Raw genomic sequence first — 13,651 nt, 5'->3', positions numbered from 1 at the left:
CAAAGGCTGATTACTGAACCTCTAAGCCAACTCTCCTCCTCCCCCCTTGGGCAGACATAATTCAAGAGTTGTCACCAACGCTGAAGAAAAAATGCATTCCATCTTAAAACAATGTGATATCTCTCCAAGATAATCCAAATTAATTGCAGCGCACAGAACTAGATTGTCTCTAATGAAAGGCAGGGAAATTGCATAACCATTATAACGCTACATTGGTGCAAGTAGTCAAGCATTATAAAGTGTTATTCAGCATTGTGACCACAGGATGGCAGGCTGAAATAAATTACATCAACGCTTTATTTTTTTTAATAAAATGTTGATACTTTAATGACATTAGTATACAAGTTACAATTCTACTTTTTTGCCTACAGAATAAATGTATGCAAACATTATTATTGTTGAAGAAAATTGTTAGAATTTTGTGCTACACAAGAAAAAAAAAACATACAGTAATAAAAATTGCCAGATGAACTCTGCAGATAACAGTTATCAAATTATTTACACACAGAAATGGTCAAACATAATTACCATCCTGAGCTGAATGTCATAAATATCAAGACCAAGCTGTGAAAGTATGTTACCCTCTACTCCAATTTACAATATTTGGATTCTTTGCTCATTAATAGGACAACTTGGATCATTTGTTCCAGAGCACTCTACTTCCTTTCCCAATGTAAAATCCTGTTCCTGATATCTAGTTAAAAAAAAAAAAAAGACAAAAAGTATCCTAGGATCACATAGTAAGATGCATTAAATAAGATTAGATTAGGCAGAAATGCAACCATTTAGACCTTCCACCAAGACACCAAAATAGACAGTAACTACACATGCCCCCTTATTCACCTCAGTACACTATATAGAAAGAAACTGGTTCCTTGAAAAGCAAAAAGTGTGTAAAGTCACTACAGGTTTAGACCAAACAAGTCAATATTTCAATATATAACTATTATTTATGCTTCCTGGCCCAAATCTCTAGCCCTGGTAACCAGTACATAAAAGGCAATGAGCTTGATAGAGCATTGCCTGTACCATTCATATCAACTGCAAGCCCAATGAAAGTGCACCATCTTGTAAGCATTTCCTAATCAAACCACATAAAGCCATGGCCATTCACCACCTGAAGGCAGACGTCAAATCCATTAAGGCAATCTGATTGGTTCCTGAAGAAACTATCCCTAGTTTGTGCTTGAACAATCTTATTCTAAAGTATCTAATGCCACGCCATAACACCTTATGCCAATGAAAAGAAGGGAACCCCATTAACTGCAAACATCTTTAAGTGCAGTTTAGAATCATTTCCACACAACAAAAATAGAATTTTCTCTGTTTTTTTACTTTTTTTCTTAAAGGACGTCAACTGCCAAAATAAAATTTTGCCTAAGAAAATATAATTCTAATCAGAATCACACTTACACATTAATTACAAATTTGTAATGTTTTCAGGTTATTTGTATATGTAATCGTTATTACAAGCAGTGTCTGTCCTTTACTCTCTGCCCTGGTGGCTCTGACTGCTGAAACAATGTAACACAAGGCAGCAGACTGACAAACCTGTGTTGCTGGAGGAGATTGGTTTTTGCCACATTGTTTAAAAAGTCATTACCAGAAGTTAAGTAAATGCTGCTTTCAAAAGCAAATGATTATTTTTTTGGGTTTACATGTCCTTTAAATTAATTTGTTTTCATTCCCCTTCTCAGTGAAGCAGACTGCTGACTTTATAAATGTCATCATTTGATTTATTAGTGGATAGCTTTCTCTGAAGTGACCAAAGAAGCTAAGCAGACTCCCTCAGATTTACAAAAGTCTGGACCAGAGCAAGCTGCTACAATGGATACATTAATTATGATCATTTCTACAAAACTGCTGGGGGAAGTATGAACTAATGTACTGTGTCTGTGTAGGTTCCTTAGGGGAATCCAGTTCCCTCCCACACTTCAAAACATACACGCAGGGACTATAACCGCGGGACCTCGGTGTCGGGCTAGTCTCGCAAAATCACTTGCGGGTGGGTTCGGGTTTAGCTCTTCTGCTCACCTTACCTGCCCGCAACCTAACACTGACGGCTTTCTTTTCCGGCTTGTGAATTTATAGACGCACGCCCCGCCCCTTTTGTGATGTCATTGCGGGGCAGGCGCGGGACTATAAATAGAGTGGAGAAAGGGAAAAAGCCAGGTCGGGTAGGGTTTGGGTCGGGTGCGAGTCGGGTTTTTCGTGAACCGCACATCACTAATGTGTAGGCTGACAAAAATTCAACCTGCATCAGACTCTAAACTGAAACCCATCTCTCTCTGATGTGACAAAAAGGGCAGGACATGTGGGCACAAATCCATAAGGGGAGGGACAAAAGGCTCAAATACTGACATCAAAAGGTGGAAGGCATTGTAAAGGTCGAGGGCAGCGCATGGAAGAGTTCAGCCTGAACCTGCCTACAACCCACGGAAGCTGTGTGGATGCACATCACGATTACCTGGCGTATTAAAAAAAAAAAAATTTGATTCTAATGTGTGTATATGTGATAGGGACCTTAGATTATAAACTCCACTAGAGCAGGGACTGATAGGAATGATGAATAATCTCTGTAATGTACTGCATAATTTACAGAGCTTAGGTCAGAAGGAAAAAATTAAAATACTAAAAAGAAAATATATATTATTCAAGTATTTATTTCTTAAAACTATAGGTTCTGTAAAGATGAACTGCTCATTAAATGCATGTTTTTCCTTCCTCACAGTAAAGTTAATTTTCTATAATCAAACTTCATGGTTTTCTCAGACCACTATTGTCTTCTCTGTCCCCTGTGAAGATCCTTCTAGATGCTTTTCCATCCACAAAGTTGTTACCTATATCAAGGCCAAAAATTGTTACCATACCAAATATGCTCTCCGGATTCCTTTAAAATTCTGCTTATCCTGCTGTTTCCACATATGGGCCCTTTATATCTGATTTATACCTTGTGTCTTCACAATACCCATGAGGATCATAAAGCAACAATCTGGGCCAGTTAAACAAGCCCTCGGGGTACAGTTCTTTTAGACTTCTGATTTGCCAATCTATTTTTTTTCTTTTAAAGATGGCTAGCCTGTATGACACCCTGTATGCATGGTGCACAAGGTTTGAAGAAGGAGACCCATGCTAAAAGGTAAGTCTGGGAGCTCTGGGATAGCTGTAGGAATTGGCACAATTGTCATAAGACAATTTATTAAAGGGGGGCGAGGAAACAAATTTGTTTAGCAAACACTATTTGTTAAACAAATAGAAAGCTATAGCTTGTAAAAAAAAAAAAAAAAAAATAGAAAAGAGGTGTAACAAAATTACATTATATATGATCTGTACAGAGTTGTGTATCAAAAAAGTACCAAAACAATCAAAATAAACCACCAACTTGACAGTTCTAACTGTAATAAAAAAAAACAAAAAAAAAAACAACTATTTGCATGTATAACAAAAAGCAAACAGGCAGCCAATGTAGCGCCAGAACTGCCCCGTAATATGTAGAACTCCTCCATTACATCTAAAATAGAAGTGCTTTTCACAAACACACTCTATGCTTCCTGTCTCAATTTATTTAATTATTTTTTTTACTACCAAAATACAGCACCATACACTTAATTAAAAACTGAATTAATGATGCTGGGTGTAATCTAAAAGCATTAACCAGTATGCAGTGTAAGCAACAATAGCAATCTATATACACACATCACAATCATTAAATAACAACCTGCATCAACACTTCCACCTCAAGAACAGAAATGTGACTACGCCCACATTAAACCATTTCCCATATGAAAGCCAATCAGTCAACATATATTGGTTGGGTAACACAAAACAAGTGCAGGAATAAGGATTAGTGAGGGGCTGCAGTTTATATGTGCCATGTTTAGGAAATGTCCTCTGGCAGACTAGCCAAAGGCTCTTGGGTTTCACTGGCTGATCTGATGTTCCAGGGGGGGCTTATTTATTAAAGACTCTCAGAATGCAAAACTACTGCATGGCCACACCCTTCATAAATCTTTTCCAGTAAACCAGCAAGCCACCATATCTGACAGAAGCAGAGTATTTGTTTTGTCTGCCACAAGTTAATACAGTAAAATCCTGATTTTAGGTTTCCCATGGAACTGCATCAAAACAGCACAAATTCCAGAAGAAACAAAATCTTGAATCAAGAACACCAAAAATTTCCTGTGACCAGAAAGCAATTTATAATATATTCTGATACTTTGCAAGCTATAGTTGTTTACAATTATACTAAATTGTAAGGTTATATTATAACTATTTGGCCCACCTGGAACAACACATATAAACCTAACAAAGTCTCTTGCAGTGTACCAAACCAGCAAGAAACAATCATTTCATTTATATATGTACCTCTGCACCTATGGGACAGTTACAAACCATTCCTGCTCACAGGCATTTTTTGTTGGTAAGAAATCATTAATCACGACAACATAATATGCAAACAAAGCTATACACATATCATATGCAAGCATCAATGTGTAATAAATTTTACTTGCTACAAAACTGCCTGAGTAAAGTTATTAAAAAAAAAAAACACAGCATAGGATAATAAATAATTGAACATCATTCTAAATGAGTCATTTAGAAGTTTGCTCCTCCATATAATCCCACAAATGATTAGGCTTTGTGCATTTATAAAGGTTATTAAAATCTGAAGTTAAATATTCTTGAACATATTTGGTTATATTAAATAAAGTGTTAATAGGAGGTCTATGCGGGGAGTCTCTTACTCAGGTTTTAGAAAGACATCTATTATTTCATATAGTCATAATATTTTACATAATATTTTAACATGTGAGAAATTAAACTATTTTAAAACTTATTACTATAATGCAACCTATATTCTACTGCATACATGTTTTACTTGTATCACTTTTGTATGGGTGATAGGGAAACCCCAACTTCCCTGACTGATTCAGCTACCAAACTGATGTTTTTATAAAGGGAAAATATAGCCTGTTTAAAAGTTTGATATTTTTCATGTACTGTACATAAATGTTCAGTAAATCCATACATATCTACATAAAGAACCTTAGTTATTCTTCATACGTGGTAAAAAACAAAGCCTTGTATTTTCTGAAACTATACTTATTATAATATCCCTTTTTAAAAGTGTGGTCCTTCTTGCGTACCATTACAAAATGCACCTTCACAAACCAATCATTTCAATTTCAGCTACAACTTAAAAACAGCGACAACATGACAAAACATGTGGTATGTTTAATTTGTATGTTTGTTACAGATTTTTGGTCAAGTGTTTATGTATAAGAGATACATAATTGCTGAATTGTTAACCTATTGAAGGACTTTGGCACCAATGCATAGTCAGCACAGAAATTTTCTGAAAGGATCAAAATAGTGATTTTTTTTTTTCCTTTCTTTCAGTAGCGTTACTTGGGATAACTTGAAAAAGAGTTTACCATCTTAAAATCACTGAGGCAGGCTTGGCTACAAAACCTCTTCCATTGGCCATCGACCATAAGTATATTATTTCCAGCTCCTTTGCTCGGTAAGTATTCACCGCAGTGCTCACAACAATTCATGACCAAGCCATTCGCCATCCTGTATCGGTTGAAGCAGTGATCACTACAAAGCTTGTGTGTCATGTTTTTAAAGCTAACCTCATGGCGAATCTGTAGGGAAAAAAAAGAGATTCTTTAGTTCTTATAGTGTTAAAGTGAAAAGTGGGTCAAGCTTGAATATGACCATTACACTTTTTGAATTTATACTATGTCTAAACAGCTGCTACAGCAATGTTTTCCTCTATCTGTAACCTGTTTGTAAACTACAGGGGGCCCTTAACAACAATTGGGCCCTTCAGGGGATTTTCAACCTGGAGAACTACGGACTGAGATGCTAACAGCTCAAAGCACACCACAAGCTGTCAGCCAGATGATGGGAATTGTAGACAAAGCTGGTTGGAAGCACACATGTAGAACACTGTACATAAATCCACTATAAAAAAAAAAAAAAAAAAAAACACACAACTCTCTTTACCTATAGGTCATATTACACAATTTTCGCTGATAAGTCTACTTTTGTAAGCATATGTTTCTAAACCTGTTTTGCCAACATCCATATACACCTATAAAAAGGACCAGCACAATTTAAGGTATTAGTGGTGTAGCTATCTCTTTAAAGGAACAGTAACACCAAAAAATAAGAGCTTTAAAGTAATGAAAATATAATGCACTGTTGCCCAGCACTGGTAAAACTGGTGTGTTTGCTACAGTAACACTACTATAATTTATATAATAAGCTGCTGTGTAGCCACGGGGGCAGCCATTTAAGCTGGAAAAAAGGAGAAAAGGCACAGGTTTGCTTAGCAGATAACAGACAAGTTTGTTTTATCTGTTATCTGTTATCTGCTATGTGCCTGTGCTTTTTCTCCTTCGAATGGCTGCCTCCATACTACACAGCATCTTATTTATATAAATTATAGTAGACTTTCTGTAAACACACGACTTTTACCAGTGCAGGGCAGCAGCACATTATATTTTAGTTCCTGTTATACACTTTCATTTTTTGGTGTTACTGTTCCTTTAAATGTTATTGCTGAATTAAATATGAAAAAAACTTTACCTCTGTTAATTTGCCACAAATAGTGCATCTTGATTTGTTCTGATTCTTGGAAGCATTCTGTTTGTCCTCGTAGACCGACAAACAATATGTACTACAGAACTCCTGAAAGGACTCACTTGAATCAACCTGGGCAACAATTGTCCCTTTCATCGTTGTAATATCCCTTTGAAAAAAATAAAACAATTTCACATGAAAACTTTTAATAGCAACTGCTTAGGTGTCACTCAGGACTATAAAAAAAACCATATAAAAAGCAATAATTATTTTACAGTCATTTAGTTATTCAATCAGTTTACCTCCAGTTATACAGCTGAACCCCAATTTTAAGTTTTCCTAGAAAGTTTGTTTCTGGCCCCATACAGGCAAATTGCTTTATTTTTAAACATAGGTTTATGTTTTCATAAAAAGTACACTTTTTTTCACGGAACCTGGGAAAATGTAACATTTTGGTTTTGACTTTATATCGAGTATTTCTCATAGAATTACCACAGAAAACTGTATTGGGAGGACATGAAGATGTGACACATTCAACACAGGTTTTGTAATCTGAATAAAACCCAGTTAAACAATTCCATAATCTGTGGTGCTCAAATTATATAATTTTAACATAACATCACATTTATAGAGGAACCATCTCACTTTGTTGAGTCACCACCTGGGGACAGGGAGCTCTCTGCCAAAGGAGTGTAAAAGGAGTTGCTGAGGGAGAGAGATTTCTAAAACTCCTGAGGAGAGCCAAGACTGTTAAAAATGTATACATATGGAATATAAGTGGGGGCTAAGACCTTGCTGGAGACAGCTAGACCTGAATAATCAGTGTAGACTGGAGTTATTGTTGTTGCTACTTTTGTTATGCACGGTTACAATTTATTTCAGTTAATAAAACAGACAGATTTGAAAAGAAGTAGTAAAGTTTATAAACATCTCTAGCTAGTGGCGTAATTTGTCACATGACTTACTAAAACTTGTAAAAAATTTGAGGATATTAGAAGTCACCTTGGAATTCCATGACCTGTATAAAAGCACTCTGCCTTCAGCCTTGTGCCTTCGTATGGTCAATGAACTTATCACTGACTTATAATATGCTTATATTTTACAACAGGGGGTTTATTCATTTTATAATACATTACGATTACAATTTACCTATATTTGTAATATATGTTTGTAACTTTTGATTCTTTTAATTAAAAGAAATATAAATTTGTGTGTCATTCAGATGCGGAAGTTAGGAAGTGTCAGAGGGCGCCGCAATTGCTCGGAAAGTGAGCACTAATGGCTGCGCACTTTTTCCTTCAGAGTAAGTAACCCTTTTTGTATTTCTTCCATAATTCTCATCTGCTACAAAATCCTTCTGTATACAGGAATTAAACATATCACTTTCCCATAATACAATTATCACCTAAAAAGGTATATGAGAGCATCTGCAACTAAATTTTGTAGAGCTTTTTTTCCAGGAAAGCAAAAACACAAAAGGAATTGTGCAACATGAAACATGCTTGCCTCATATGCCCTGTAACTATACAAGTTTGGGCTTGATAAAGATATGCAGAAAGAGAAAATGCAAAACATATCATGATTACATAGACTATTTTTTAAATGACTTAAGCCACAGCAGTCAGAAAGCAGTTAAAGGAGAAGGAAAGGCATTTTATCATTTTACTGCCAATAGATTAGCCAAATTAGTGCCACCTAGAACACCATAATTATTCTGCAGAATGCTTTACCATACCTGAGTAAACAGCCCTACAAGCTTACACTGTTTAAGTTTAAGATTGGTCTCAGTAGCTTCCATGCTGCAGCTCTAGCTGCTGGTAGCAAAGGTTACACAGCACAGTTGGAAGGGAGAGCAAATTCTGATAGGTGGGGGAGAGGGAGAGAGAAGGCAAACTGAGCAGACTCCTGCTGTTCCCTAATTTTTCTGAGAGCAGGAAGTCCGATACCCAAGAACTTGTGTATAAAAAGGGAAAAAAAATTCTGTGTTTCTTTTGATAGAGGACTTAGTGCAGCTTTTCTGTGAGTGCTTATGGCTGTATTTACATAGACCTTTCTGATAAAGCTTACTTAGTTTTTACCTTTCCTTCTCCTTTAAAGTTTCAAGCTTGAGAGTACCATAAAACAAATGTGAATATGTATTGAAAAAAATAAATAAAAATAATTATTAAATGAATGTCTACATGCTGAAAGTTAGTTTTAAGGTGCTGTACCTTTAATTTCAACAGTACCATTGCGACATTTCCCCTTGGATTTGGTCATGATTTTTATGGTGTATTTTTTATTTTTAAATGATGCTCTTTACATAGCAACTAAAGTGAACTCACTTTACCATTTAAAATGTTATTCTTAAACCAACAAATGTATTTTTTTTTAGTTTTGATATTGGTGTGTAGGCATCATCTCAGTGCCTTGTGTCTGAGCTTTCAGAAAGAGCCAGTGCTACACATTAGAACGGCTTTCAGTTTAGCTATTGTTTCTTCAATGTTTTACTATTGAGTGCTATTCTGATATCTACCACTATTAGCAATACAGGTGTCGGTAGCTGCTGTCTTGTTCTGCTGATCAGATGCTGGGGGGAGTGTATCGAAGCCACATGTCTGTGGCACCCTGGGATATGAAGGACATGGCTAGGCCCATGTGAAATTTCAAAATTAAATATAAAAAAAAAAATCTCTCTTTAAAAAATGGATTTCAATGCAGGATTCTGCTGGAGAAGGTCAATTCACTGATGTGTTTTGAAAATAAATAAAAAAAAAATAAAAAAAATCATGTTTTCCCATGATAGTATTTCCTTAATAAGATACTTACTTCTTACACATAGTGCAGAGCTTCTTTGGGGCTGGTTTATGTGAAAATGTTGACAAGCAAACTGTTGAACAAAACAGATGAGTTGATCCTTTCCTCTGATATGCTGTCTGTCCCTTCTGAAGTGGCTTCTTGCAGTTTGCACAAGTGACTTTAACAGCTTTTGAGGGCTGCTGCTGTTGGGACTGCTGCTGCTGTTGCTGCTGCTGCTGCTGTTGCTGTGGAGGCTGAAAAACCTGTTTTGGAAGTGAGGCTACAGGTGAAAGAGAATCCACTCCAGTCTGCTTTTGGTTCCTAGGAAATGAAGCAGACTGAGATATCCAGGAATCTGGTGAATAAAAATAAATACAATTAATTAAACTGGGGGTTATCAGTGGCTTGTTTAAAGGGGATGTGTACATCACAAGACTAACATTATTAAAAAAATAAATAGCACATTAAACAGCGGTGTGTGTTATTTAACCCATACGCTTAAAGAAAGGCGATGTTCCGGGCCTACCTGGCCCTTGCTCAAGCCTAGTTTCATGAAAGGTCAGGCCCAAAGCTTCAGCCTTTCCATATGATTTTAGACTGAATAAAGCAACACAAACCACTGTTCAGTAGGCAAGCTGGGAGACCAGAAACATTGCCTTTTCTGTTAGGACAAATTAAACCCCATTTAAATACATACCTATCATCACATGTATACATATCTATTGTTGAGCTGTCTGGTGTTAAAATTGTATTATGACTATTTTAATAAATACATTTCCTATTTTTTTTGCATTATAACAGGACAGATGAAAAAAGGTTTTTTTTTTTGTCTTGAACTCACCCCCTGTAACAGGGTCATTTACTTAAATGGATATAATTAGCTCAGTATAAACAAATCCCTCCCTTCTACAAGCTGCAGCCTCTGTTAGGCTTTAAGACAAAGAGCTGCTCATTATAGAGAGGACTTATCTGTGGACTAGATATAGCAAACAGGCACTGGACAGAATCAGATTTAATAAAGTTAGGGCAATGACATACAGGAGTTTTGTGGGCCACAATAAATATTGCATACGACAAAACATTTCTTGTTTCTTTCCCACCAGCTGCAATTGCTGGTGGGGAAACGTAAGCAATTTGGCTAGTTTCCTCAAAAAGGCAACTTTGCAAAGTAGCCACTCCACATATGTTTTCCCACCGGCAATTTTTAATCTAGCCAGTGGGAAAGCATTTGAAGGAGATTAGTTATGTAGAGGAGATTTATCAAGCCAGATTAATCTCCTGGTGTGTCATTGCCATAAAATTGTTTAATTTTCTTATTTTAAGCAAGAAACTGATTTAAAACAATAGGCAAGAAGGTCTGCTCATTGAGCTTCTGCTGAAGAAGGCTGAATTTTTAAATGTCTGACGTCAAAACAGCACTATTTAATCCTGTTAATAACATTAAAAAAATATAGATTGTAAACATAGCAGGAAGGCCATGAATATCTTTATTTGAAGAAGACTTCAGTGTATTATGTTTATTAATTGTCATAAGTGATAACACCACAGATGAGGGATTAAAATTGTCTAATATCTCTCACGTTTAAGGACTGTTGTGCCAATAAATATGTATGAAGTATCACAAAATAAAGTGTTTGAAATATGCAAATAGTTGTCTAAATGTTGTTCTGTTAATCACTTCTTAAAACTGAATAAACGACTTGAAAAAAGATTGGTCTTGCTGGGAATTAAATGCATAAAATTTTCCTAGAAATTCACACTACCTACTACACTGCTATAGTCATGCCTTATGTCTAGTGAAACAGGCTAGACGTTCATAGTTTCCCAACTACCAATGGATATCACTTTGCACAGGCAAGTAGCAGCATTCACGCCTACTTAGCATGCCCAAAGCATGCTCCTGAAGCATTGGTGATGGTGCTGCTAAATTAACCAGCAAGTAGCGTATGGGTGGTTAAAATTGAAAGATTAACTGGGTGAGAGACTATTGCAGTTGCATCGCTGATGAGAACAGCATAAGTGAGTAAGCACTGTTACATAAAAAAGTTGAAGAAACTTATCCCCCCTCCATAATGCCCAAGTTCTCAGCCTGTAAGTATAAATTTCATATTTTATAAGCAAAATATTGACTAAAGATGTTTGAGGAAAATAAAGCAATTTTATGACCAAGGCAAAGTTATGTGCGATTGCTACACAAATAATTTTGTCCAACGTTAAAGATCCTCGGTTGTCTGAAGTGATTGAAGGCAATGCATTTTCATATCTTTAAAACATTGTTTTGTCAAAGGGCAGGTAAAACCAAACGATATTTGTTTGGAAACTCCAGCAATAGGCATTTTCAGCATGCACGTTCAAATTATTACTTACCAGGATTGTGATGTGATGCTGACTCTCCATTTTGAAATACATCCCCACCGACATTAATTCTACCTGGATTATATGGTCCCATGCCAGTTTTGTTTTGTGAACCTTGAGAGGGATACGTCTGCACATGAACCCCAAAATTACTTGACTGCATTCCATTTGGCAGGTCTCCTAAGCCAGGGTTCTGCAGAGATGTCACATGGGTTATCATAAGATTCATATCTCGCACCTCAGCATTCTGAATCTGGCCATCATTCACAGAATTTATGCCAGAATCTAAAGTAGTTACATTAGCAATCTGAATCTCAGAATCTGGCTCTGTAGTAATACCAGCACTTGTCATTGCAGTATTAACATTGTTTCTTGAGAAGCTGGAGGAAGAAGGGAAATCCAAACTGACAGGTCTGCTGGAATCCATAGGTCTCCGCTCACTAAAACTAGAAGTATGCTTATCAGGCACATGACTGAGAACTACATCTTCCTCATCATCAATGATGATTGTCTCACTTATTGCCCCCTTAAAAGAATCCAAATCCTTGTTGGAAGAATGTGATTTTGAGTCATTCCTATGAAATTCATTTTTTGATGATGAAAATCCAACATTTCTCTGTTCAGTTGCTGCAGTATTCTGTGCAATTTGTACGGGTTCAATGAAAACAACATCATCATCATCATCAACAGGAGTGCTTTGGAAGGTATTGGAGGGTGTTGGTCCTCCAAAAGCAGTGCCAACATTTTTTAGTCCAGTAGCCATTTTAATAGATAAAAAAGGAGAACTTATTTATATGTTCCAATCGTTTACTGTACCACTATCCATTACAAACCCTGTGATAAAAGAAACAAAAAAGATAAATCTAGGTGTATCTCAAAATGATCCAAATACTCAGCACTGATCAGTAGTAAAACCCCCTCTACAACATAAAAATGGTGGAGAACTATAATCAGAACAGCAGTTCTTCTATGTGCCATTAATCATGCTAACATATATAGAAAATTAACTTACCTTTATTACATAATGTTAAAGGCTTCCCCAGCCGTTGGAAGATGCTGCCATCTTGGCAAAGACACAATAGACTGCATGCACACCTTTACCTTTTAAATACACGGTTCTTAAAATTACAACTCACAGTAGTATATCTGCAGACAAATATAAAAGACAAATACACTTTAGCATATGCTCAGGATTAAAAAATAAATAAATACAAAGTGGTAAAACGTAGGATAAATGTGTCAAAATTTGACCCTCTTTGGCAAAGCAGAAAAGTGCATGTAATCTACATTAAGTGAGCTGTAATGATTCTGACAAAAAAGTGGCTCCTTTGCTGAAAGCATGATCCCTAAAGTAAACAATAAAATAAAGTGAAGTGAAACTGAAGTGTAAAATTGATTGCATCTCCCAAAAAAGGATACCCCATTTTTCAGCACTGGTTCAATAAATAAGGTTTGTGCTGAACATACTTTCTGGTTGATTATTGTTTTGATTGGGAAATTTTTACAGTTTTTGTTGGGATAACAAAATAGTATTTTTTATGGGATCCTATTCTGACCAATTAATTTATGCATATAAGAGATATTTCTTTAGTTTAGTTGATTTCTGAAGTACACTATATCATTTTTTTCAATTGCTTTGTATTTTTTCTCTACTGTTTCCAAACACAAAAACTTTGATGTTCCTCTCTAGTGTTGTATTGTAGCAGTTTGGCAATTCAGACTCTGAAATGTTACAATTAGATACATTGTTATATTTCTCTGCAAACTCTGTAAACTAAGCTACTATTTTATTAATTGTAACAGCAATTTTAATAATACTCAGGGATTAAGCTTAGCAGGACCAAATAAAAATATGTATCAAGTAATGTAGGAAAAAAATAAAGTTTTTTTTTTTGTATAATGAAAATAATGAAATGGGAAAAAAACA

The 13,651-nt window shown here is 35.8% G+C and overlaps 1 protein-coding gene across 1 annotated transcript; it reads right to left on the bottom strand.

Moving 5' to 3' along the window:
• Positions 1-299: 299 nt before the first annotated feature.
• zmym2 (zinc finger MYM-type containing 2) lies at positions 300-12,865 on the bottom strand. Its single transcript, NM_001123434.1, is given in 6 exon segments — positions 300-694; positions 5,436-5,648; positions 6,598-6,760; positions 9,400-9,724; positions 11,737-12,558; positions 12,737-12,865. Coding segments are annotated over 5 exon segments (1,509 nt in total). The 5' UTR covers positions 12,488-12,558; positions 12,737-12,865; the 3' UTR covers positions 300-637.
• Between the last annotated feature and the right edge of the window lie 786 nt (positions 12,866-13,651).

This window comes from Xenopus tropicalis, chromosome 2, assembly GCF_000004195.4.
Source record: "Xenopus tropicalis strain Nigerian chromosome 2, UCB_Xtro_10.0, whole genome shotgun sequence".
Lineage (NCBI taxonomy): Eukaryota > Metazoa > Chordata > Amphibia > Anura > Pipidae > Xenopus > Xenopus tropicalis.
The sequence above is the reverse complement of the archived record's forward strand: the minus strand, read 5'-3'. Positions and strand labels throughout refer to the sequence as shown.